The sequence below is a fragment of the Caloenas nicobarica genome, chromosome Z (assembly GCF_036013445.1).
Source record: "Caloenas nicobarica isolate bCalNic1 chromosome Z, bCalNic1.hap1, whole genome shotgun sequence".
Taxonomy (NCBI): domain Eukaryota; kingdom Metazoa; phylum Chordata; class Aves; order Columbiformes; family Columbidae; genus Caloenas; species Caloenas nicobarica.
The window spans coordinates 27,560,673-27,586,568 of record NC_088284.1 but is presented as its reverse complement, the minus strand read 5'-3'; the positions used below and the strand labels follow the sequence as shown (position 1 = coordinate 27,586,568).

Here is a 25,896-nt window from a genome sequence, read left to right as displayed (position 1 = left end):
AGCAGCTGAGCATCTTGACATACATTATTCATTAAGTCCTAGTGTTCAGGAAATATGCATATCCCTATCTCTTCAGATATTTCTTCAGCTTGTACAATATGTCTCTTCAGCGTTGCCTCTGAATGCTTGGATTTTTACAAATGGCATTTATACAATCGGAAGACCACACGGTTGGATTTCATTGCAGTATGCCTCCTGTGCACACAGTTGCGGAGAACCTGAAGATCAGCAAAAAGAATTAGGAGAGAAAAGAAGGAATCTTGCTTCTTGGAAGTCTTTTGCAGTATCAGATAGCAAAGAACTGATTAGCTTAGATTGGTAGTATAGAGAAAAAGAAAATCAAAAATGCCTGAGGCAAACTATTTACTCTCGGTTTCTTGGGGCTACATAAAGGTAGGATTTTGTTTTACCTTTTGAGAACCTTGATCTGCAGTGCATGATTGCATGGTAATTGAATAGTGTATTTGTGGGTGATACGACTATGAGTAATATGAACGTAAATAAAAAATCAGAAAAGCAAGCCTTTGTTCAGCAACGAGAATGAACTGCACAGTATACAGTCTTAGAAACTTAGAAACTGTGCTGGGACTTTTAAAATAATGTTGCTTTAGTGGGTAATCAGACCAAGTCTAAAGTCAAAGAAATTCAGAAGGGTTTTGTGTTCTTTTACAAAAAGATTGATACAAAACTATTTCTAGACATTAAAAGATTAAAAAAACCCAAAAAAACAAACCAAAACAAACAACAAAAAAACCACCGACAAACAACATTAAAAAAACACAACAAAAACCTAAAAACTGAGATACCATACAACAGGAGAGATCATGAGTTAAGAAGCTGAGGATAATGGGTGAGTGCATGACTCGTAATGGTTTTAATAACTGAAGAAATATGAAATTATGAACAGTATGTTTCAGCAGCATTTTTTGGTAGCCTCTGTGTATGTGTGTGAGACAGCTTATTGATTTTAAAACACTGGAAATTGTCATCTTTTAGTATTGATCTACGTTATTATGTAGAGCAGCTTTGAACTAGCTTGAAACAGCAAGACTACTAGAAAATGGAATTAAGTAAGCTTGTATATCTTTTATGGAAAAGTTTTGCACTAAGGAATTAAACCAATATGCCTGTCAACATGCAGAACTGAAATTCACTTAATATAAAACCTCATATGGGCTTTGGTTTAGCCCTACTTATTCTTTTGTGCTTAAAAATGATGATATTGCCTTTATAATTGTTATCAAGTGTATAAAAGAAGGAAAAATAAACATCATCCTATAGTTGACATACAATAACTGTTCCAAATCATGTTGTTTTAAAGAAAATTCTGATTTCTCCTGAACTAAATAATGCAAGTGTTGAATTTAATTACTAAAAATAATACAAGCATTATATTCACACATGACTGAATATCTTACGCTTGCTTTTTTTAAAAATAGAAATGTAAAACCTTCATTAGGTCATTGTGTCTGATTAGGTCATTGTGACCATTTTCTGCCAAAGCAGAATTGTTACAATATATTCTCAAGGATTTTGATAAGTCATCTGTGAAGAAATTAGATGCAATTTTGCTTGCTATGTGGATTCCTTTCTCCTTTACTAAAAAACAAGATGAAATTACTTTCCATTCAGCTAAAAGCGAGGTATTCATTGTAATTTACTTGGAAGTATTTCCTGCATTTCCAGGCAGCTGCTGTCAGGTTCCTACCTGCTAAATTTGAAAAATTCAATCACTGATCTTGAAAAAATGTACATTCTTACTGTTCAGCCTTTAAAATGAATAGATTTTTTGCTAATTGAAGTTCAGCAGAGAGCATGGTAGCTGTAATTGATTATACATGGAAAAAATGTCCTCTCTGTAGACAATATCAATTGCTGTTTATAGACATGGTTTTAGTTAAGAAGCTAAATAGTACTTGACCACAATTTTATTACAGTGTTTTTTGAGTTCACAGTATACATATTATAGGAAAAATGCAAAGAGAGGCAAAGAAGATCTGATTTTTATGACATTCAAACCAGAATGTTTTAGGGTATTTATGAAATTCTAAGGAAGAATGAAGCATGTTAGTTTCAGAGGTTATGATATATGTTTACATCCCATACTATATGTATATTTCTGTAATTTATGTATGCTTCAGACTGTACTTTATTATCTTCTGTTAATTATATTTTGGAGAATGCTTGTCATGTGAAGCGTTTACCCCCAGCTTTCATTGAGTATCTTCCCTTGGAACAATAAGCACCACTATTAATCACAATGCCAGCCTTAGAGATATGTACCTCACTGTAGCTTATATATAAAAACCACTGCCTGATCTTGACATTAATTAAACACCTAAGCTTCCAACCCAAATCTTTAGTTCTTAAGAATGCTGTTTATGTATTAAGAATGCTGCTAAAATCAAAGATAGTTTTGTATTGATAAGCAATATAAACAGAAGCTTTACATTAATTTGTAAGACTGGACTATTTAAAGTCTTTTTTTTGTAGAGTATATGGGGTTTTTTGTTTGGTTTTGTTCGTTTGTTTTTTAGAATACAGGACTTTTAAAATCTGGTAAATTAATATAGATTTTTCTTTTTTTGATTTGCAAACATATTTTTACAATACCTGGTAGATACTCCAGAAATAAAATTTAGTCATGTAAGTGTAATGTTCCAAGTATAGAATCTATGTTACATGAATGTATTCTTTAGAAATGTTACCTAGAAGAGAGGTGATCAGAAAAGTTGAAATTGGGATCTCTTTCCATATGGGCTTGGGAGCCAGTGCAGTGAAGGGCTTCAGGTGCTCTTGAGTCAAGAATTTTATGCAAAAAATGTAAGATATTGTAAAGTGTAATCAATAAGCTCGATATATATTAAGCATACAGCCCAAACATTTTCACGGTCAAAAACTGATTCCATGTCTTTTGAGTTGCACTTCAGATTCCTTTCTAGTATAGGTGCAAAGTCTTCCCAAAATAAAATCAGTGCTCTGGTTGCCATCTGTGGGAACATGGTTACTGCAAAAATTTGTCTACATTTTTCTATGTACCTTTGCTGACATCAAAAAAGTATTCTATTTTTTCCCCAAAAGATTAGTGTATATTTATCCTAGGTTTACAGCAGTAATATATATGTAGAGATGTGCACACACTGGGCTTCAGCCCTGAAGGACCTAAAATACCAACCTCAGTTCCTTGTGTGTTACGTGTTCTTTGGAGATGACCACGATTTTAAAAAATATTCTTGTCTTATCAACATATGCACACTTATTTTCATGCATTACAGTTCTCCCTTTATCAAACTTCCCGGATTTGTAAAGGAAAGTAGAAGTGCACATGTACTTCAGTCACTCTGGAAGATCTTTTAATGATATTTTAATATTGTGCCTGTATTTGTGTTGTGCTCCCCCCACCCCCATGCTGAGAATCAAATAAAAACATTAAAACCAATAGAAACAAATGAAATTTAAGAATTCTGCTTGAGGAAATACTTTTAGGGGTTTTTCTCAGACATATTTGACTGCTCTGTTGCTGTGACATCAGCATTCAGCAATGAAGAACTGTATAACTGGTTTAATAGACATTTTATAGCCTGTCCATTTCCAGGGGGAATTTCCTAGTGTATAGTCAAAGGGTTTGATATTTCAAAGGGATACGGATGTTTCATTTTTCCAGTCTAACACCACCTAGTCTTAATGTGGGAAAAATCTTTCTTTCTGAGGAAGAATAGAATATATGCTTAGATCAGCCAAAAACCTCTGTTTCCTCCCTATGCTGAGCTGAAAATAGCATAATTAATGTGTATCATGTTAATGTTTATTAGCCACAAGAGTTTTGATGCATTATGATTGATTTTTTTTTTTTTTTTCAACTAGGAAAGTACATGGCATTCATATTTTTAAAGTTCTTGTTTAAAGTATCAGTAACATGTACTGTTAACGACAAGATAGTTTCATGTCTCATTTGACTTGTTTTGAATAATGTGCTAAATGTTACAACTGAGAGCACAAATGAGAGTATGGACAGTCTAGGCAAGTTTAATGCACTTAAGAGGTGTCTGCTGGATGACTGAAACAGTGTTGACTCAGATGTAACAGAAACTTCTCTGATATGCAATAAGAACTTGTGGGAGCCATGTCAGAGTTAGGTAGAGTTTCATTATAAAGTAATTGTGCAGGGATGTATAAATATGTGGAAGGCTGATGCTCTTTGAAGTAGCAAGTATATATGGGTGCACTTGGGCCCACATGCCATCTTTGAGAAATAGGTAAAATCAGGAAGAAGTAGGGTCTTTGAGTTTTTTGTTTCTTTTTTCATTTTTCTTAGAAAAAAAGGTTGGGTTTGCCTTTTTTCCGCCCCCCTCAAAAGGCAACTTATTAACCATCTGAGGATTAAGTAACGTACAGATACATTGTATAATCAGGAAAAATATCTGAACATCTTTGTTCATCTCTTTTGGGGGTTTTTTATGTTCTCAAAGAGCTTTATTGTTCTGCATGAGAAACTGCTGTCTGCATATGGTCTTTGACTTCGTCTGGTCCGATGTGGATGACGGCTGTAAGGCTTTGTCATAGAATTAGAAAATCAAACCAGTTCTCTGAACTCCTGCTTAGTCCAGATGTTTTCAAAATAAGTGTTAATAAAAGTCTTGTTGCTGTGGTGTCAGCAACATGTGAAAGAGTATGAGGAAATCACACTGTTGCAGTTCTTCGAAGCCAAAGGCTTCTCCCATTGAACTTGTTGTTAGCTGGAGGGCTTTGGAGAAGCTGGGGAACTTCTTTTACTGTACACCCATGTTCAGCAGGAACACAGACCGTGCCACAGGTTTCATGCTGGTGGGTGACATTTTTAGTTCTAATGAGTTACGAGGTGGTGGGAGGTGGGAGGAGATAAGGCTTTGCATCTGACTAGTGGGGAACATTCCATTTATTGCAGACATCCATATAATAAATATTTAGTTGAAAATTCTCAAAGAACTTATGCTCTTTAAGTTCCACAAGATGATTCCTAGTATGCAATAACAAACTTTCTCCCTACCTACTCCCTGCAACTAAATTTATGATTTGGAAAAAAAAAAAAAAAATCCTTCCTACTTGTTGTGTCAGGTAGCTGCAGAAAAAGCATAGTGCAAACAAACAGCAATTCATTCACATTATTCAAATTTCAAACCTGGAAAACTTTTAAGGAGAGCTCCTGAAAAGTATGTACCAGTGATGGCTACATAGTCTTTTTCCCAAGTGAGGAACGTGACCCAGTAGTGTTGTTCTGCAGCAAAAACAGTTGCAGAGTTGGGCATCATCTAAAAGGGTTTACTAGGAAACAAACAGATGGACAAGGACCTATTTAGTTAGGATCTGGTGAACTAGCTGGATTAAATTAAGGAATAGAGAATATTGGAGCAGTAATGGATATACTCATGACAGGGCTGGAAGTTAATGCAATTTTGTCAACTTCTGACATTTTATTAAGATTCCTATACACAATGTTTAATTTGAAGCTGGATACCATCTGGAGACAATCCATTTTATGAGATCTTCAGTTTTTGCCTTAAATAATTTAGCTTCTCACCTTCATGGGTACAAAAGAAAAAGCATGCAAGCATCACTTAAGTGTGTGTTTAAAGTTTGAAGAAAACCTTTTAAAAATACTCTTAGTGGTTTTGGACAGTCACTTCACTGCTTGGCAAGCTTGATTTTTGACATGGGCGATGAACGTCAGACCTCACTGTAGAGGTTGATACTGGTTTCATGCAGAATGTGTAGCCCTGTAGTTCACAGTACGTGTAACTGTATTTGCAGTATGGTTCTAATATTCAGAAATGTGTTGAGCACTTGCTAGCTCACAGCTATATCTGAGATCAAAGCTGAGCCTTTGGCTTGTGACTAAAGTAGGGTTCAGTCTTTGTAGCAGGAGCTTCCTGAGCTGATGGTATGTAAAGATGGCAGGAAAATGCAGTGACTAAGGTTTGGGGTGTTATATTAAGGGTAATTTATGTCTTGCACACTGTGAGCAGTACAGTAATTGGTTACTTACAAAGTCATTGTGAAGAAAATAACACCTTTCACTATGCAAGGCCTCTTTGAAGAAAGAGCTTTGATGGCTCCAATGGGATGGAAAGTAGATGGTTAATGTTTAACCTGTTGCTTTATCTTATACAGAAGAATAAATTACCAGTTTTCAATGCAGAGGAATGTTTACAGGGGTATATATTAAGGATAGCTATTGCTTAATGTAATAAGTAGTCATAAGTGAGTGAACAAGGTGAAAGGTGGTTCTAAAAATGTCATAAATCATTTGAGTTTGTTAAGAGAAAAGATGACTGAGAAATCTAACAGCAAAATGAAAGGATAGCACAAAGGGAGACAAAATTCAGTAGTGACAGATGGATGCTTAGATTGTTAAGAGTTGTTTGAATTGCTAATACATATTGCTGAGTTCTATTTGTTGATAATATCAAGGCAGAGCTATAGTCAGTGAAAATGCATGTAAGATAGCTAGAGCCATATTATGCAATTAATCTGGGGAACACAATGTCACAAGATATCATTTAGCCCTGGAGTCTAGAAGGAATCAAGAAAGACTCAATGATAAGTACCTAATAAATTATACGTTTCATGGAATGTTAATATCCACTTGTATCCTGTAGAGTGCCTAAAGTGAACTGATAACTTGAGGGGAGAGGAAGGTGGTATTTCCACAGATGGTATTTTCCGCTCTGTTGTTTCATATCGATACTGACAATTTTCTAATACTGTGGAATGGGCAAGTCAGTGGTCTGATCCAGTATAATAATTTTAAGTAAAAGATAACCTACTTCTATTCATATTGGCAATTAGGAAATCAGTAGGATATTTTGATTGTTTTGAACACTGCTGTCAAATATATATTAATGATAGGAAGTAAGATAGACTTGAAATATGATGAAATGAATTGCAAAAAAATGCACAAATAGATCAATTTACAAGTATGATAAAAAAACCCTAGTAGAGGAGGGGTCCTTTTTAAATAGACTGGTATTTTCTTTCCAAATTAAAATAAAAAATTGAAAAGACAGTATATTAATTATTTGTGTGTATACATATGTCATATACTTTTCAGTTACTAACGGGACCCTGTTCCTTAGTAATTGAATCGCTATGGCATATTTTAGGAGGTTCAGAATTATGTTGTCCAACCCACGAATAAGTTAGTAGTGTAGGGTGATGTTTTATGTCATTTTTGCTTTCACAGTTATCTTACTTTAGTGTATGTTCTTGACGTCATGTCCTTTCCCCAATTATAAATTGACTGCATTTTCTCATCCTAACTAATATACATCTTGATTGCTAACTTTAAGCTTTTTGTTTTGTTTTGTTTTCCAGTTTAAAAGAATGCTCAATCGGGAGCTAACCCATCTATCTGCAACGAGCAGGTCAGGCAATCAGGTCTCAGAATATATATCAAACACATTCTTAGGTAAGACTATGGTGGAAGTTAATGTTTTTGCCTTTTGTTTTTATATCTCTGAGCTGTGGTAGAGCTTAAAAGCAAGTAGCTTTCCACAGTAATTTCTGTTTTCGGAAACTGTATATTTATTATTTCATTGTTCCATGTTTGAGCACAGAGATCATTAGATCTATTTTCTCACAGCTCATTTAGTTTGTGTATGTGGTTTCCCTGTGTGTGTAATGACAGATAAATATTCATATACGTATTTTATGTAACGTTACATTATTGCTGCTGTGTTAAGAAATTTCTATATAATGAATTAATTATATATTAAAAAGAATTCTTCCACTCTGTTTCCCTTAGGAAAGTTATCACAAGGAGGTTTCAGTGTGCTGGACGCACAGAAGCACAACTAACCTCATAAAATCTTGTATCACAGAGTTCTGATGTTTTGATATTCCCTGCCTGCCCATAAGTGGGTGGAAATATATGACTAAGTCAACATCTGAACAGACTGCTGCAAGGAGAATTTGTGCAGCTCAAGAGCTTGCATGGTGGGCTGTAAGAATTAAAGAAAGCCCAACACAATATTACAGAGTATGGTTTCTCCTCTGTGGCTTTGCAGAACTAAGTATATATTTTTTTTGCTAAAACTAGTGCAAATGAATAAAACTTGGTTCTGTAATTTTGATTTTGAACATGGAGATAAAGGTAATATACCAATCTTGAACATAGTTTGAGCACAACACCATTGGTTCCTAAAGGCTGTGTGTGTAAGGGAAGGTACAGCTGAACATGTCTGAATTAGGATAACAAGGACTTTAAAAAGTGCCAATCACACATGTTAAGATATATCTTGTTTTATTTGTGTGAGATACAACTGGTAATTTTTGTGGTTTTCGAAAGAACCAGGTTTTTTTCTAGTACATTTTATCCTGCTTGTCACCATATCCGAAGTGGATCGCTTAATGAGTCTGTTCTGTTTACCCACAATTGCAGTAGCGTGCCTGAGGGTTGTGGCACAGCCAGCTTTCAGACATCAAGAAAGGGATGAGCCTCTGTCATGTAGAAGCAATATTGCACAGCTTCAGCAGCCCTGAAAGTCACAGTTGCCCGAGAAGATGACTCACTTAGGCTGAAATTTAAATTGAGATACCAGTTTATACTTGCTTTTACTAGAAAACTTAAGGCTCACTTCGACAGGGTGAGGAAATGCATCTGTCAGCCTTTCACACGAGACCTCAGCCTTGAGCAGAAAGAGGGCTGGAGAGGCAATCACCTCTAAGTTACTGAGCCATGGGTATTGTTTTATGGCTGTATGAAAAACGTGGATACTTAAAAATGTAGGTGTGGAGGAATACAACGGGGAAAGCACCTCATCCACAGAATTATTGCTTAAACAGAGTATTTTCAAAATATGCAGTCTAAGTCAATAGGTTCCGAGCAACAATGTGAAGAAGGAAAACATTCTCTTAACATTCTCTCCATAGAAAATTTTGATGAATCTAGTTACTTAAATTTTTTTAATACATAATATATGTCCTGAACCTCTATAGACTTCTCACATTTGGAAGTTAGGAATGTGTCATGAGAAAACAGGTTTTTTGGTTCTTACTCTTCAAAAAAGTGGACTGCTTTCCCAAGTAGAGCTGTATAACATTTGTTAAGTTATTAATAATGACAACAAATTTATTAGTTGTGCAAGAATTAAAGCTCCTGCATTGAGTATAATAATATGCAAGGTTTTTATTTTTCAGTCTCATTAACCTGTTTTCCTATGAATGTAAAATCAAAGAGAACCTGCCAATGAGCATAGCACGACCAGGGTCAAAATGGCAAGCAGTCTTTTCTGGATGTTCAAATGGGCACAGGATCCCTTGCCCTGTGTGCTCATAGTTACAAAAGCAGAGGCAGTCCTGTGGAATTCCTCCAGAGATCTAAAGTCATTCAGACAGACATTTCCTTTCACTTGAGTTACTCTGACAGCTCGGCTTACCAGCCTCCCTTTGATGGGTCTAAACTTTGTGCATATGACCAAAACCATAAACATCAAAGCACGAACACGAGTCACTGCTGTTCATCTGTTGTCAGTTTGCACCAGTCAAGAGCTGCAGTGCTTCACCTCCCCCTTTTTTTGATTGCCCATGTGAGGAGAGTGGTGAAGTATGGCAAGGGCAGTCGGGGAACTCAGTGCTGCAGGCTAAAGCTTGGTGACATTTCCACAGTCTCTTCTTTGCTGTAATTTGTTTGGAATTTGAGGTGCCCAGTAAATGTGTCTGCTAAAGGGTAATTTAAAAAAAAAAAATGGAAAAAAGAAAGAAAGTGAAGAAGCAAACACCATAACAATCTGGAAATTAGAAACGGACTTGCTACCCTCATCTGGCTTCAATGTCTTTATTGAAAATTACTTTTGTGGGAAGGGAAGAATAGAGACGTGTTTTAAAGAGCCGAAATTTTATCTTTTTTTTTTTTTTTTTTAAATTTCTTTTGTTCTAAGGCGTTTTTTTAAACTGTAGTTTTTGCTAGACTCCTATGTTAGAAACATCTTTTCTGGATTTTCCTGGTTTTGCTGGAATATTCCTTGAGGTCTAGAAAGGGTGCAGCTGCATTTCATGCATTTTGAGAGAATCATTAAAACTCTGTGTTAAAATATAGTATGATTAAAAAGAACAAAAATTAATGCAAATTCCTAGCAGTTTTGTCAAGAGAGTCCTTTGTTGCAATAACCTGGGTTTTTTTGGGGACCACCGTTGTCTGTAATGTTCTACACCCCCATACTGTTTCTGCATTGATCATCTGGCAATGGCCTAAGTATACATTTACGTTCAGTTTAATCCTTGTCTGAAGTTTTGCTGGCACATACATTGACGAGGCATATGAAGTGATGCTGCTGATACTGCTATGTAGGCAAAAGCCCAGAGCAAAATGTTTGGTTTCAGCAAAACAATCCTTTTTAATCGATATTGCTTACTCTGGTTGTGAGGTGCAGAAATGCACTGCCTTGCTGGTGTGAGCTGTCTTGACATCCACAGCACTTGTAGATGTGGCTGGCAAGAGGCTTTCTGAGTTGTACAGTCTTAACGCAAGCAGGACCAGTCCCCAAGTATTACGTCCTTCAAGTCCTAAGAACTTTTTGAAAGGTTTACGTGAGATACGATTTTGATTGGTTTTGAAATACAATTTCAGAGGGTGTTTTTTCCTGAAAAATAAGAGATTTTTAAGCTTCTTGCAAAATGAAAGTTTAGATTTCTGTTCAATTGTAATGATATTTTGTAATGAAAGGATTGACCCTCTCTACAACACCAGGGGTGCAGAAGTGGAAATCAGAAGTCAAAAGTCATATTTAAAGCCAATTCAGAAATAATGAGGCAATTTGTGAAATAGACATCTGCTTATACTGAAGTATAGGTCTATGTTTATCTTTTGGTGTTTTTACTGTTCTTGATATGAAGTATATGCTGCAAAACGTCCAAACATAAGAATAAAAAATGTTTTGTTAAGAATTATAGTATCCATAAGATGCAACTCAACAGTGAAACGGACAAAAATATTTGTAATTCCTTTAAAAATTATTCTCTTTTTCTTCATTCTTTTGAAGACAAACAACATGAAGTTGAAATCCCTTCTCCAACACAGAAAGAGAAAGAGAAAAAGAAGAGGCCAATGTCCCAGATCAGTGGAGTAAAAAAACTGATGCACAGCTCCAGTCTAACTAATTCTAGTATTCCCAGATTTGGAGTTAAAACAGACCAAGAAGATGTTCTTGCCAAGGTAAAGAATATATAAATCCTTGAATTTAAACCAGTGAATTAAAATAGAGGCTGGACTTGTCAGTATTATTTCGTCCTCTGCTTATAACCATCGATTTCAAGCTGCAGCACCAAAGGCTGGTCTCACTTGAAGTAGTATAACATTGGTGAAGTGGAAGAATAACAAGTAAAATTAGAATCAGGTCATAAGAGTCAATTTCCATGTGAACAAGAGTTCATCTGGAGAGGGAATGTAAATTAGCATTTCTGCGTGCTTTAATAAAGCTGATTATTCATAAATAATATCTGAGGAATGAATACCGTATACTGTAACAGGAATGAAAATAAATAGGAACCCTACGTTTTTTGAAAATGCACAACTGGTATATAGTGTTAGAGCTATCCTTCTAGGTCTTGTCTTTAGCTGTATCATTTTGTGTACATCATTTGTGGTTTTGTTTCTAGTGACATTTCCTATGATTTTTGCACCAGCAGCTAACTAGTTGTCAATAATCCAAAACTGGAATAAAGTGATTATTAATTTAATTGTATGCATTTTGAATTTTTCATAGCTGTTTCAATCAAAAATCGCTGAAATGTGTGTGTTAGGTTTCAAGATGTCTGTTGCTTGATTTTGCTCTAGGAACTAGAAGATGTGAACAAGTGGGGCCTTCAGGTTTTCAGAGTAGCAGAGTTATCTGAAAACAGACCTCTTACAGTCATCATGCACACCATTTTTCAGGCAAGTAGCAGCAGCTGTGCTGCTTTTTCTTTATCTTAGAGAATTTCTGTGCTTTGCAATCTTAGTTGTTTCTCTTTTCCTTTTCTAGGAACGGGACTTGTTAAAAACATTCAAGATTCCAGTAGACACTTTAATAACTTACTTGATGACCCTTGAAGACCATTACCATGCAGATGTGGCATATCACAATAACATACATGCTGCAGATGTTGTACAGTCAACTCATGTCCTGCTATCAACCCCGGCATTAGAGGTAAACTACGCTGAGGTGGGAAAGAGGCAGACATGACAGAAAGGGTCATACTGAGACTCTTCTAACTGAATATTAAAGATCTTAGTTTCTGCAATATCTTTAAAAGAGATCATAAAATTTCCTTCATGAATTGTGCACTTTTAAAGACATTTCGTGAGTATCAGAGCTTATTTACGTATAAATATTGTGCTGAAAATGTCAGATCTTTTTTTTTTTAAATCATGGTTTTATACTTGGAGATCTGTGATGTCGTAACTTTTCTCATTGTAATACAATGCATTACTTGTTTCCATCATCTCATATAATATAATATAATAATATAATATAATATAAAATAATATAATATAATAATATAATAATACATCCTGTTCTGTCACTACTTCCCATGTGGGATTCTCACTAACCACAGTTAGTGGAATTGCTTAGGAAAGATAGTGATAAAATGGGATTCCCTCAATAGGGCTTTTTTTTTTTTTCCTAGTGCATATTCATTCTGCTCCTGAAAGGGTACGTTTGTGTTTGTTTCTCAGGCAGAGTGGAACATATACTAAATTTTCACTGGACTATCTTATTTTTTTAATAAATATTTAAAATTGTATGGAAAAAATAACATTTTGTATGTGCTTTTCTGAAGAATTCTGTCATTGAAAGCGCTTAAATTTCTGCAATGGAAGAAAATGGAAGAAAGATGGAAATTACATTCTCTTTTTTAAGCACAACTCGGGACTTAGCATAGCAAACATTGATATGTCCCAGTAAATTGTTGGAAAAAGGCAGATCAAACAAGCAATTGAAATTTTAGTAGTCCAAAAGGTTTGGCATTCATTTTCAAGGAAAGCTGCATTTTGCCTCATTTTAATAATGACCAATCTTTCATGCTACTGAACGCTTCTTAACAAGAGGTTATAAGTGAACCTGAAGACTGTTGGCCGATCTTGATCCTCAAGGATTCGGGAATTTGCTTGGGAAAGATTTTCTTTATCTTAAGAAAGGAGGTCGCGTTGTCTTCTTGAATCACCACTGGCTTCTTCGAACAGCTGAAGTGGTCATCAGCAGCATTTTCATTTTTTTTTCCAGATCATTTTTTTTGGTGGCCTTGTTCTCAGCAGAGTTTTAGCCAGTAAAATAGCAATATCTGCCCAGTGCCATAGCTGACCTACACGTTTCTGAGCTGTTCTTGATCAGTTATGAAAGCAATTATATAATGTGAGTGGTTGTGACAACAGGAAACTGGACTCAGTGACATGCAAGGTCCATTCAGTCCTCTCTTCCCATCTTCCTAATAATCTCATATGGAAGAAAAATCAGTAAATGTTAAGTAAGATGCCTTGTAGTCTGTTACCATGTCCTTTAGCAGGATTTGGGTGCATCTTTCAAGTATAGGACAATATGTAGGAATCAGGCTGAAATTTTTTACTTCAATTTGTGCTATAGGTTAGAAACCTGTGCTTAATGATCTAATCTGTACTTAATAATTAATAAAAGTGAATTAATTTACAGACTAAAGCTGAAAAAACTTCAATTGTTATAGAATTTAGTGATGCTGTCAGTGTGAATTAAGGATCATTTTACATGGCTCTACTTGAAATATTTATGAAATTCTACATAATTATTTTACTAAAGATTGAGATAGCCTGTGTGTGAAATCTCTTCAGATCCCTGATACATTTCAAATGTGTTTTTCTTGTTCAAGTCTAGATTCAAAGTAGATCCCTTTTTATTGAAAACACTTTTTCATTAATTAGTGATTGTCATTTCTGTTTCATTATTTTCTAGGCAGTGTTCACTGATTTGGAGATTCTTGCAGCAATTTTTGCCAGTGCAATACATGACGTAGATCATCCTGGGGTTTCAAACCAGTTTCTTATCAACACAAGTAAGTTTGTTCCGTGGTTTTCTCAAAAATTTACTGCAATATCTGCACATAGCACCTGAAAAATACACAGTTCATTCCTTGTTTGCTTCTGTCTGTACCTTTTCTCAGTAAATATATTAAATGTTTGTATTTTAAACGGAATATTATTTTGCATTTCTTGTAACTTTAGAAATAATGTACACAGTACCCTGTAGCAAGAATTACTAAGACATGAACTATACTCCTGGCACTGTTTCAATGTGTTGGATGTGGTCTCCCCTGGAAATTAGATAGTAATAAATGAGGTTCTAGGAGAAAAATGAAGGAAGGTTAAATAAAAATCAGAAAAGGCAGACGAGTTTGTGTTACTATTGGAAGCATATGATATGTCCAAGAATAGGCATATGTTTTTAAGAAATTTAGAAAACATTTTCTCTTAGCAAACAGACTGGCAGGCCCATCTCTGCCTCTCCCTCGCTGCTGTACTTGGTTTCTGATCTCTGCATACTTATGCAGACTGAATTTTCCCAGCACGTCCCTGCAGTCTATGGCAAACCTTTTTTTTTTTTTTCGTGTGAGTCTCTTACTGCCATTCCATGTGTGGAGGAAAAAGCCCTAATGAAATGAGACCCTAATGTCACCTCCAGATTTGAAACCCAGTGTACTTGTTTACTTGTTCTGCATTCCTCAAGGCTGTTCTCTGCAGCATTGCATGAACCTCTCCTCATTCTTTACTACTAGAAGAAAAAAAGTATTGGATGCATTGAACCTGATCATGACACATTCACTGAATGGCTTGTTGCCACAATGTAGCCTGCTTTTATTTCAGTGGCTTATGTTACTATTACAAGTGACTAGCACATTGTAGGTCGGTGCAAGTGCCATCATAACATGGTATTTCTTCTGCCACCTGACAACTTAGCCTTCTATGATAGCTGACCTAGAAGTACAAAAGTTGAAATAATATTAATAATCCAAGCACATGAGAAGAAAAAGCTATGGAAGTGGAAACATACTTAAGCTTGTGTATTTGACCCATCTGGTTGCACATTTATAGATACTGTCATTCTCCCACTTGGATGAATGTATTGCACTGGTGCTAGAATAGCATGACTGCAAGCCAGCAGTATAGTTTGGAAAAGGGAGCTCCTCTTCTGACTCATTGCTGCTGCACATTCAAATAAGACATCCACTCCACTTTAGCCTGCATCTAATTTTATTTGCCTTAATGGCCTGAGGGCTGCCCTGTAGTGAAATTCAATTTGATGAGTCATCTGCAAGGAGGAGACTTGGAATGGACTCTAGGTTTCTGGTGCTTTGTTGGTAACCAGTGCAGTTCAGCAGCATGGTATAGGGAGAGAGTGAATCAACCTTTGTGCACAAAATAGTTCGTAATACCTGAATTCTTAAAAGTGGACATATGTAAGGAAAATTTTTACTTGTTTGTTTAATGAAAAATTTGGTTTCATGATATGTTGGTGTCTCAAAGGTGCTACAGGGAAATCAGCAAGTAGTTCAAATTTCAGCTGGATGACTGACTAGCTGAAGGGACCAGAAGTGACATATAAATCTTTCACTTTTAGGCAGACAGTTGAAATTCAGCTAAGTTAGGAGTGATTCTGATGCTGCTTATTAAGTGGCTTAGAAGAAATGTCTTGTTTTTCTCAATTCAGATTTTAATAGAGAAGGCTTCCATGTCAATCAGATGACATCACCAACTAGAACTGCTGTTGCCAAGCAGAAAGAGAGAAAGGGATTTTATCCTGTGTGAGTTGTTGTGTGTACAAGGAAGAAACTGTAGGGACAAAGACCATCTAATTTAGTTCTCTCAAGTACTAAGTTTTCCTAAGCTCTAGAAGATCATTTGCTTCCACCTAGTTTTGTTTTCCAGAGAACCTTACAATGCATTAGCATTTCACTAGCAAGTACAAGAATACATTTTAAAAAGCATAATAGACTGGCAGTTACTTAAGTATGTACATATTTGCCATATATCAGCTCATTCTTTACAATTAGTCACATGGTATTTCTGACTGTTATTTACCTATTTAAGGATTTAAAGTCTATTTACACAATTATCTAAAAATCAGATCCCTCTTGAATGGTATGAAAGAACAAACAAATATGAATTTTATTAGCATCAGAGGAGATGCTTATTTGATCACTGTAACTCTGCCCTTCCAGACAAATATTCTTGGAGCTTATAATATGTTACAGAGATTATCAAGGGGGAGCTTTCTTCCATTTCCAGTTCCTTAACAAAGTTCAGCACATTTTAGCTCTGTCTAGCTCCAGCCCACCTAAAGTGTTTTGTTAGTGTTGAGTATTTTGCAGTTGGGACTCATCAGAAGACTGTTTGAAAGGAAAATAAACTAGTGCCTGTCTTATTCGTAAGAAAAATAACAAATACGCAAGCTCCGTGAATGTTCGTGAAAGATGAAAGGGAGCTCATTTGACAGACTTGCTTTCTTTTCACTTTTGCTATTACGGTTTTGCTGCCATTAGAATAAAGATAGGTAGAGGAAGGGTTTCCTGATTCAAAAGATCAATGTACTCAAGACAGGAGAGGAAGACAGCAGGAAAATGGATATAATGAGACTAATGAAATCTGAAGAGCAGAGCTTTTATAGGCACCCTCTTGAGCCAGAGGGATTTTAAAACAAAGCTGCTTGAAAAGAAGATAAAGAGGAAAAAGAGTAGAATAGACTGACGTATGGTTAGACTTAGGATAGAACAGCTGTAATAAATAGAAGTATCAGCACATGACAAGTGTGACTGCATAAAAAGTATTTGTTTCTGACAGATTCATTTGCACGCTGTGTCTTAAAACATACACAAGCTGAGTGTGTGGTATCCCCAGGCAGATGCTAAAGCTGTGCAGAAAATTGTCATATCTGCTTTTATTTGTCAAAGCAGGCTGTTCAGCAGGTCTAAGCAGACAAGTGCAGACCTGTGTGTGTACCTTAGCACAGGCGCTCCTAGGAAGGTGTATATTATTCTCACAGCTGCATGGAGTGACCAAATTAAGAATACTTCTGTTGAAGAAGGCATCATTACAGCATCGGGCATTGACCACACTCAAATACAAGGGAGTAGGCAAGGCCCGTGCTTGTATTTTCAAGACACATGACCTTCCAAGAAAAAGACCAGAAGCATAACTGTTATCATCCTGTTAACCTCCTCTCTAAATACCAAGTTGTCATGGTCTAATTGGCAAGTCATCTGGGTACCTTAGCTAACTGCAGAAGGACATGGTTTGAAAACCAAGATATGTGCTCTCTGCCTGACCTGCAGCAAAGCCTCAGCTGTGTTTTTCCAGACCTGAGAGCTGAATAACTGCACATTGAACAAAGGAATTTTAGTAGTTGTGATGGGAGAGATGAGAAAACATCAGAGTGTATGTTAGTTTAGGTGTATTTATGCATATAATATTTTCCATGTGTGACCTCATGCAGGTGTGAAAATGTATTCTGAAAAATACCTTCCTTGTATTTTTCCTAACTTGCCACTCCAGGCGCATGAACATGCTTCTCTGCAAAGTGATTTATTTATTTTCCTCAACATACTTTGCCTTGATTTGTTAAGATGTTCAGTCATTAATTCTGTAACTTTTGATACTGTATGAACTACATAAACTCTTTCTAGAAGTTCATATGTAAATCATGTTATGAATGTAGTGAATTTGAAAAATCTCAAGGGATTTGGTAGAAGCGCAGGCTTTAGTAACATCCTGCCCTGCAATTGTTATTGCAGATTCTGAACTCGCCTTGATGTACAATGACTCATCAGTACTGGAGAATCATCACTTAGCTGTGGGCTTCAAGCTGCTGCAAGAAGAAAATTGTGACATTTTCCAGAATTTGACCAAAAAACAGAGGCAATCATTGAGGAAAATGGTCATTGACATTGTGAGTTCTGCTTGAGAGTCCCTCTTCCATAGTGCTAGAAAATTGAATAAGAAAGGACAGAAGCATTTTATGATAAATTACATGTCATTAGACCTGTAACCAATGAAGTAAAAGTTTGAAGCTTTATCATGTCGTATACAAATATGAATAGTGGGTTCTCCTCAGTTTCAATAACTGTCTTTATCTTTTTAGAAGATATACAATCCTGCTTCAATCTATTTTTGTACTGACATGTATGCTGTTTCACCACCACAGTTAGAAATTTGCTGCTGAATTGATGATAAATTTAGGCTGATCAGATCATTCTGAATGATTCTGAACAATCATTTTGTCATATTCTAAATATAACCAAAACACTTGCTGTTTTGGACACTAATGATATACAGGACTCAGACCTTTATAGTGTATTCAGACAAAGGAATTAGGAGTTCCTCCCAGTGACTGCTGCACCTTCCAGAACTGTTTATTTATAAATGTGTTCAAAGATTTTTAAAAAAATCAGTAGAATAGTTTACGTAGTATCCATTTATTTGTTTGTTTCTTTCAAGGTACTTGCAACAGACATGTCTAAGCATATGAATCTATTGGCTGATTTAAAAACTATGGTTGAAACCAAAAAAGTGACCAGTTCTGGTGTCCTGCTTCTTGATAACTATTCAGACAGGATTCAGGTAAGAAAATTCCTCTGCAAATGGTCACTTGTATTAACTTACATCCATAATAACATTGGTGTGTGCATTCTGCAGCATGGGTTAGGTCAGCTGTCCATGCTTAAACCATGACTCTACCTTCCCTCTGCTTCCTCTTTTGTTTCCTACCTGCAACATATTCTGTTTGGTACTGAGTGACTCTCTAAAAGAGTAATGAGGCGCTAGAGTACTTCTGGACTAAATGAGGCTTTGACCTTCCCTTCGAATTATCAACATGTGATCAGTCTTTCTCTCAAAGATTTTCTGTCATTTATACAGGCAGAAGCTGCAGAAGCGAGATAATTCACGGCTATTACTGCAAGTGTGAAAAACACCCAACCACCTAAGTTTTTGCTGTTTAGAATAAGTCTTGTACTACATGTATTTTCAAGATACTGTTTCACAGCCACCGAAAGTGTAAATGGAAAAGGAGCTGTTTTTCTCCAGTGTAATAACACTGCAGGTGTTCAATCTGTTTTAGGTTCTTCAGAATATGGTGCACTGTGCAGATCTAAGCAATCCAACCAAGCCACTCCATCTCTACCGCCAATGGACAGACAGAATAATGGAGGAATTTTTCCATCAGGGAGATCGGGAAAGAGAGAGGGGAATGGAGATAAGTCCCATGTGTGATAAGCACAATGCATCTGTGGAAAAATGGCAGGTAATTGAATTGAGTAGGCAGTTAAATAATACAGTGTGACATTTTAACAGAAAAGGATGGTCCACAGTCACGTTTTGATTAATTTCTGAATGCACTATTTCCCTTTTTTCCTTCTAATGAATTATTTCAGCTTTTGAGTAGTAAGTGAGGGCAGCCATGTGCAAGCATAGCACATGGAAGAGATTTCATTGCTGTCATGATCTGCAATGAAGCATACACGTCAAAAAAGAATATTATACAGCTGTTCATTAGGGTTTCCTTCAAAAGCAGAATTAAATATAAAGCAGCTGTTTGGCTCATTAGATACATTAGAGTTGTTTGGAATGAAGAGTTCATTTGGAAACAGGTCCTTTCCAAGTCCTTATTTAATATCCTGGATCAGACTTTTGAAATGTAAAAGACCCTATTTACTATATAAAACAGCATAGTTTCCTTTCAGCCACCTTTAAGAGTTGTGCATCTACTGTCTCTTACCAGCATTATGTTTCTCATCCTTTGTGTGACTTATAGGCATAGTTGTTTACTTCTTTGTGAGTAGGAGCTCATCCTAATTTTGTGTTATTTGAAACAGGTGAGTTTTATAGAATACATTGTTCATCCTCTGTGGGAGACGTGGGCAGATCTTGTTCACCCGGATGCGCAGGATATCTTAGATACACTGGAGAACAATCGAGAATGGTACCAGAGCACAATCCCTCAAAGTCCCTCTCCTGCACCTGATGACCAGGAAGAGGGTAGGCAGGGCCAAACTGAAAAATTCCAGTTTGAACTAACACTGGAGGAAGATGGTGAATCAGACACCGAAAAGGATAGTGGAAGCCAAGTAGAAGAAGACACCAGCTGCAGTGACTCCAAGACTCTTTGCACCCAGGATTCAGAATCCACTGAAATTCCTCTTGATGAGCAAGTAGGGGAAGAAGTAGAAGAGGAGGAGAACCGGGCATAACCTTGTGTGGTAGAAGACCATTGTCCTGACACATAACAAGACACGGTCTCATTCTTCTCTCTTGCCATCGCCCTTTCTTTTCCTCTTTCTCTCTGGTTTTGTTTGTTTGTTTTCTGTTTTTATTAGTTAATGGTTTCCAAAGTGTATGCCATATGCTACAACCATGGTCACAACTCACTGTCATCTACCAGGACATTTGTTGATCAAAACTGACCTTGATGACTCAGTTTGGCACTCAGGAATATTGTAACCAGAATTTTCACCTTCATGGCATCAGAAAGCTGAGGGGATAACATCCATAAACTATTCTTAATAAGCTCTCCATTTGACAGCTTTTATTAAATACAGCATATGTTTCCAGAGGAGTACCACCTGCCAACCGAATGCTGGTATGCTTTGATAGTTTTTGAATTCATTGTATTTCACAAGCAAAGTGTTGGATAATGTTCATCATCAGAGGAAATGGACAGAAAAACTGAGGTTCCTACTGGAAAACAAATGCACATAAATGATGGGACATAACATGATTCTGTTACCAATAGGAAGATGAGCTGTGGAAATTGCATAATTTTCTAATTTCAAGTCTTCCTGAAATGTGACTGAAGAAAGTGTGGCCCAGTGGGCTGCACTAACCTCTGCATTTTGTATAATATGTAAAAGAGAGATCTTTTGTAGAGCTTACTTTTATTATTAAATGTACCAAGGTATTATATTTAAAGAAAAACACTTTCAGACTTCATCTGCCACTGGTTATTTTTTTTCCAAAGAGTAACTTGCAAGTTTTCAGTACAAATCTGTGCTACACTGGATAATACTTCTAGGGTTTTTTTTCGTTCCCTTCTTTTTTTTTTTTTTTTTTTTGCACCTTAGAATCTCATGGTAACTTTGAGTTGTAAAAGTATGTTATTTTATATATTAGTGAGTTCCATGAATATCCTTTATGTTACGTAAAACTCTGTCAGTCTGATGGCTTGTTTGTTTGCTTGTTTTTCATCGCAGTTTTCCCAAACATCTTAGAGAAACTGACATTGCGCTTTTGCCCTCATAGTGGCCTGATCCTGCCAATTCTGTGTTATTGCAAGAAGTAGTCCCAGTGAAACCAACTAGGACCTCTAAGATTAGGATTTGCAGGACTAGAGCCCATGAGAAAGGTCATGAATTATTGTCTTAATACAAAAGCAGCTCTTCTGCTATACTAATAAAGTTCATCACTCTGAAATGTGTTTTCCAGGCCATTTGTGGCTGGGACCTATAGACTGCTAAATCAGAACAGGCTAATACAATATATGGGGATATTTGTTCTGGTGAAAAAAGCATTAGAGTAATATTTCAAATTTTGACTCTCTTCATAACTTTTTATCTCTGTCAAGCTATCTAGTTAAACCATTTGCTAATCTGAGATGTGTACAACACAAAAATAATGATCAGCATTATTTTTTCATGTCTGTTGCAAGAAGAGCCGAATCAGTCTTTTTATGTTTTTTAGTAAAATCATGAGAACTCTCATTTACTCTACATTATTTCAATATCAGATCTTTCATCCTTTATTCAGCTTGTGCTGAGGGAATCCTACTTTTCAGTTGGGTTGGTACTGAAATCTGTAACTTGGGAAGTTAAAGAGAGGTAGGAGTTTGTATTTGTTGTTTTCCAGTCATGTTGTTTGGTCAAATGAAAGAAGAAGAAATTTTATTTCCTCTACTTTATTCTCCATTAAAATTGTAGTTTTGAGTGTAGAAGATGGGAAATAGTTGCCTAGGAAAGACAGCAGACTCCCACTTTAAAATTCTGGTAAAATGACAATAGAAGATGATTTCTTAACAAAAGAAGATAGCAACAGCCGTTATTTTCCCTTGGATTAATTTTGTAGTAAATTTGAAGATATGAATACAGGTATTTTTTAAGTGTCTGAGATCTATAATAAAAACCTATTCAAAAATTATTTGCTAATAATTCAGCTTTTAAATGCATTTTGCATTCTTCTGTATCAAGTCATAATTGTCTCTACCTTTAACCCTCACAGGGCCTTAGTACAGATGATGCTGAAGGAAGAAAGAGAATGTAGAGAACTCGTGCGTTTTTTTTTTTTTTCAGTTTCTGACTCTGTTGTTGTTGTTGTTGATTGCTTCTTCCTGAATCTGAGTCATCTAAAGATGTTTTCAATCCCCAAGAGTGCCTGGAACCTTATAATGGAAAAGCAATACAAACTCCAAAATAACCTGTAGGGACCTGAAAAGGTTTTGTATCTGCACTAATTGAAAGCAAATGAAAAGAATAACACCATATCGTGAAATATACACCCATAGATGTGGACAATCAAATAACAGAAAATTATATAATTCCTTAGAGACAGGGATATAATGCACTGTACAATCTTTTTTTTTTCCTCTTTTGCCAAAGTGTGTTTTAGCATTGCACACTGCTTTAAAACAATACAATTTACAAGTGGCTTTTATGTGTTCCGAATATTTTTGCCATAAGAAAATGCAGTGAGTGAGTATTGAATGGGGGAAAAAATAAAATTCAGCTTGCTTATAACAATACAATTTAGCTTGCAAGTTACTGTACTCGATAACGCTGTATTTGAATTTGTAAATTGTTTTGTGTCTTTACTAAAAACCTATAATGAAAGAACATAGAACAAATAGCATTCAGAAGTTTAAAAAACTTGAATGAAATGGATTTTACAGAAAGCTTTGACAGTTCTTTTCAGATGCATTATTTATTTTATTTGTGCCATGCATTTTTCTCACCAAATGACCTTACCTGTAATACAGTCTTGTTTGTCTCTGTTTACAACCATGTATTTATTGTAATGTACATACTGTAATGTTAATTGTAAATTATCAGTTCTTATTATAACATCATCCTTGTCAGGGTGGTGTTGCTGTATTTGGAAACTCTTGGTGAGAGAATGATTATTGTGTATACATATTCCTTGTACATTTTTTCTTCTGTAATATATCCTGTGTCACCTTAGAGCTTGTTTATGGAAGATTCGAGAAAAGTATAAAATACATAAAGATATATCAATAAAAAAAAGCTGCAGGTCTTTGGTCCCAGGGCTGTGCCTTAACTTCAAACAATATTTTCTTCTGTTTTGCTGCATTTGAAAGTAAGGTAGCTGTGGGGCTAGGGCTGGGCATTTCTACCATGTTTTTAGTTGCCAAGTGATGGGTTTACTCATACGAGCTGATGTGCATGATACTACAATGAGCTTTCATTCATAACCCTACTGGAAGTTCAAGCTTTTCCAGCATTGCAATGTAAATGCATTGCCTCTCTGATTACAGGCTATCATCAGGGATTACTGCAGCCATTTTTCGCTCCTTAAAAAAAAAAAAAAAGATATTTCAGTACTGAATTGCACTCAAATGGCTTTGGAAAGCATCTCTAATAACCATTTGTTTTTAATGCATATTGGGAAATTGAATAATTGTAATTAAAAGGGTATATGTGATAGACTTTTACAATCATCTGTAATATCCCTTGTTTAATTTAGTAGCACAAATTATCACTGTGCAAACAGACCATAACAACAAAAGAAAACTTTTATCTTGGAAATGCTTTCCAACACCAATATTAGTGTTATAAGCAGCCAAAGTTTTATTTTATATAAATGTATCTAAGGCTTTGTACAGCTATGTATGGCATAATGCACTAGATCTACAGGAGAGTGGTAAACCTTTAGCTCTTGTAATAACACTATTAGATTTGCAGGTTGGACTGAGTATCTCGTGTTGTTTGACTTGTCACATTGCTTCAGACTACTTAGATCTGAAATCAGTGAATTTGCCAGAGCGAGGTAAATACCTCTTCTCCATTCCAGTGATGCCCAGCCCTTGTAGCGTGCAACTTCTTTGTGAAAGGAGAGATTCTTTTTCAAGGAAAAACAGAGCCTCTTTTTTGACACAAACTGTAGATTATAGCAGCCCTGGCCCAAAGGAAATCGACTGATTTTGTTTTAAACGGTATAAAAGGGACACTATAACAGCAGAAATCCTGAACAATTTTTTGTTATTTTGTTAATTTGATTTTTCTTTTGGGGATGTCAAGAGAGTGGCAACTTGTGTGACATTGCACATGACTATTCTTTCACTGGCTTCTTAGCCTCTCTTACAACATAGGGGATAGTATTGTACATCAATACCTTCATATGAAATTTTTATATGCAATGGAAATAAAAGCATGGATTGATTCTGCCTAGTTACTGTATTTGCTTTTCTTTTGCAAGTTATGGGGTTTTTTTTTTTACATACATCCCATAGTTGTGACATCTTAAGAGGAAGCATATTTCCAGAATAATTTGATTACCATATTTTTATTATCATACTGCTTTGCATAGATAATACAAAATAAATGTGGGGGCAAATCAGAAAGGTCAGTCAAATGTGGCATTTTGTAAAGAAGTCTAATCCACAAAGGTGCTATGCAGTTATATAGAAAGGTGTTCCATCTCAGTTTTTGAGAAATTTTACCATTAGTTTCAGTGGCAAAAGCAGCCTATCCTGAGAAAATAAAACTTTTGCTTTAAAGAAACTAGGATACTAGATTGCCTGGAGGAGTAGTGTGCTGGGATACCACAAAGAAAAAGAAAAACTTTGGTGCCATAGTTAAAAATTGACCAGACAATGTTGGCTGTAAATGGACGACAAAAATTTGTGGGTTTTTTTCTAAATAAAATTCATATATGACAGCTATTGTCCTGAAGAAGAAATGCGGTCTTAATTCAGGTCCAGCTGTTGAAGGGGCTTTCATGCACCTCTCTTTGATCAGAGTGAGAGTTTTCATTTAGGAGGTTGGTTGGTTGCTTAACAGAAAATGCTTTCTGATTGAATAAAAAAAAAAAAATTCTATGTCCATTTTTTCCTTAAGTCTCTTAGATCCTTCTTTGGACTTGGGGTTAGTTTGCAAGGAGTACCAATTCGTAGAACACATTTTTAATCACATTTTGGTGGCAGAATCAGGTGGTGCTTGTTCTCCACAGGTTCATCCTCTCACATTCCTGGCAGGCCTAATGGGAAGAGGTTTGCATACATCATGGCTATTATGAAGGGAAGAAAGAATCCTAGATTCCTGATGGTACTACTAAAACTTTTTCAGTAAGGAGCTCAGGTACCACAGCTGTGCATGTGGTGAGCCTGAAGCTGGCAGGATTAGCCCACTGCTTTCTGCATCCTCTGGCAGCACTTCGTCAGTCTCTATGCATGGTGATAATGCATCAGAATAGGCAAGTTTCAGAGCAAAACAAAAAGGGATCCCCTGCATCACCACAGTCAGCTGCTGCTATAGGAGTTTAATGTATTTTTGAACGAATGGCTTCTTTATTTCCTAATGAGACAAATAGTATGAATAGCTGCAGCTTCATTTGCCTGATCTCTCTGCCACATTGAAAACAAAAGTTGCAGCTGCTAGCACACACAGTATTTACTGCAATGACGAGCCAAATTGCTCTACTAGCTGTGAATAATCTTGTTTAGTTTTTCCAGGAAAAAAAAATATATATATAAGGGTTCAAAGATGTTGTAAAAGCCTTTAGTTTGTTCAATTTAGTGTAGCCTGCAGAGTAAAGAAAATCTCCAGCTTCATCCTGTTAAACTGGCTGAGAAATCTGCAAAAGTAATAAAGGGGTATATGAAGTCCAAACAGAAATCAGAGTGACAAATTGGAAGCAAA

At 36.0% G+C, this 25,896-nt stretch overlaps 1 protein-coding gene across 2 annotated transcripts in view; it reads left to right on the top strand.

Annotated features, from left to right (window-relative positions):
* Window positions 1-24,419, top strand: part of PDE4D (phosphodiesterase 4D) — a 351,064-nt gene extending 326,645 nt beyond the window's left edge. For both annotated transcript variants that reach the window (XM_065655406.1, XM_065655407.1), the window contains exons 7-15: window positions 7,351-7,444; window positions 11,016-11,188; window positions 11,810-11,908; window positions 11,997-12,161; window positions 13,938-14,037; window positions 17,770-17,924; window positions 18,473-18,595; window positions 19,095-19,277; window positions 19,849-24,419. In XM_065655406.1, the coding sequence (XP_065511478.1) occupies window positions 7,351-7,444; window positions 11,016-11,188; window positions 11,810-11,908; window positions 11,997-12,161; window positions 13,938-14,037; window positions 17,770-17,924; window positions 18,473-18,595; window positions 19,095-19,277; window positions 19,849-20,223 (1,467 nt within the window). In that variant the 3' untranslated portion in view covers window positions 20,224-24,419. The remainder of the gene's footprint in view (window positions 1-7,350; window positions 7,445-11,015; window positions 11,189-11,809; window positions 11,909-11,996; window positions 12,162-13,937; window positions 14,038-17,769; window positions 17,925-18,472; window positions 18,596-19,094; window positions 19,278-19,848) is intronic.
* Window positions 24,420-25,896: the final 1,477 nt, after the last annotated feature.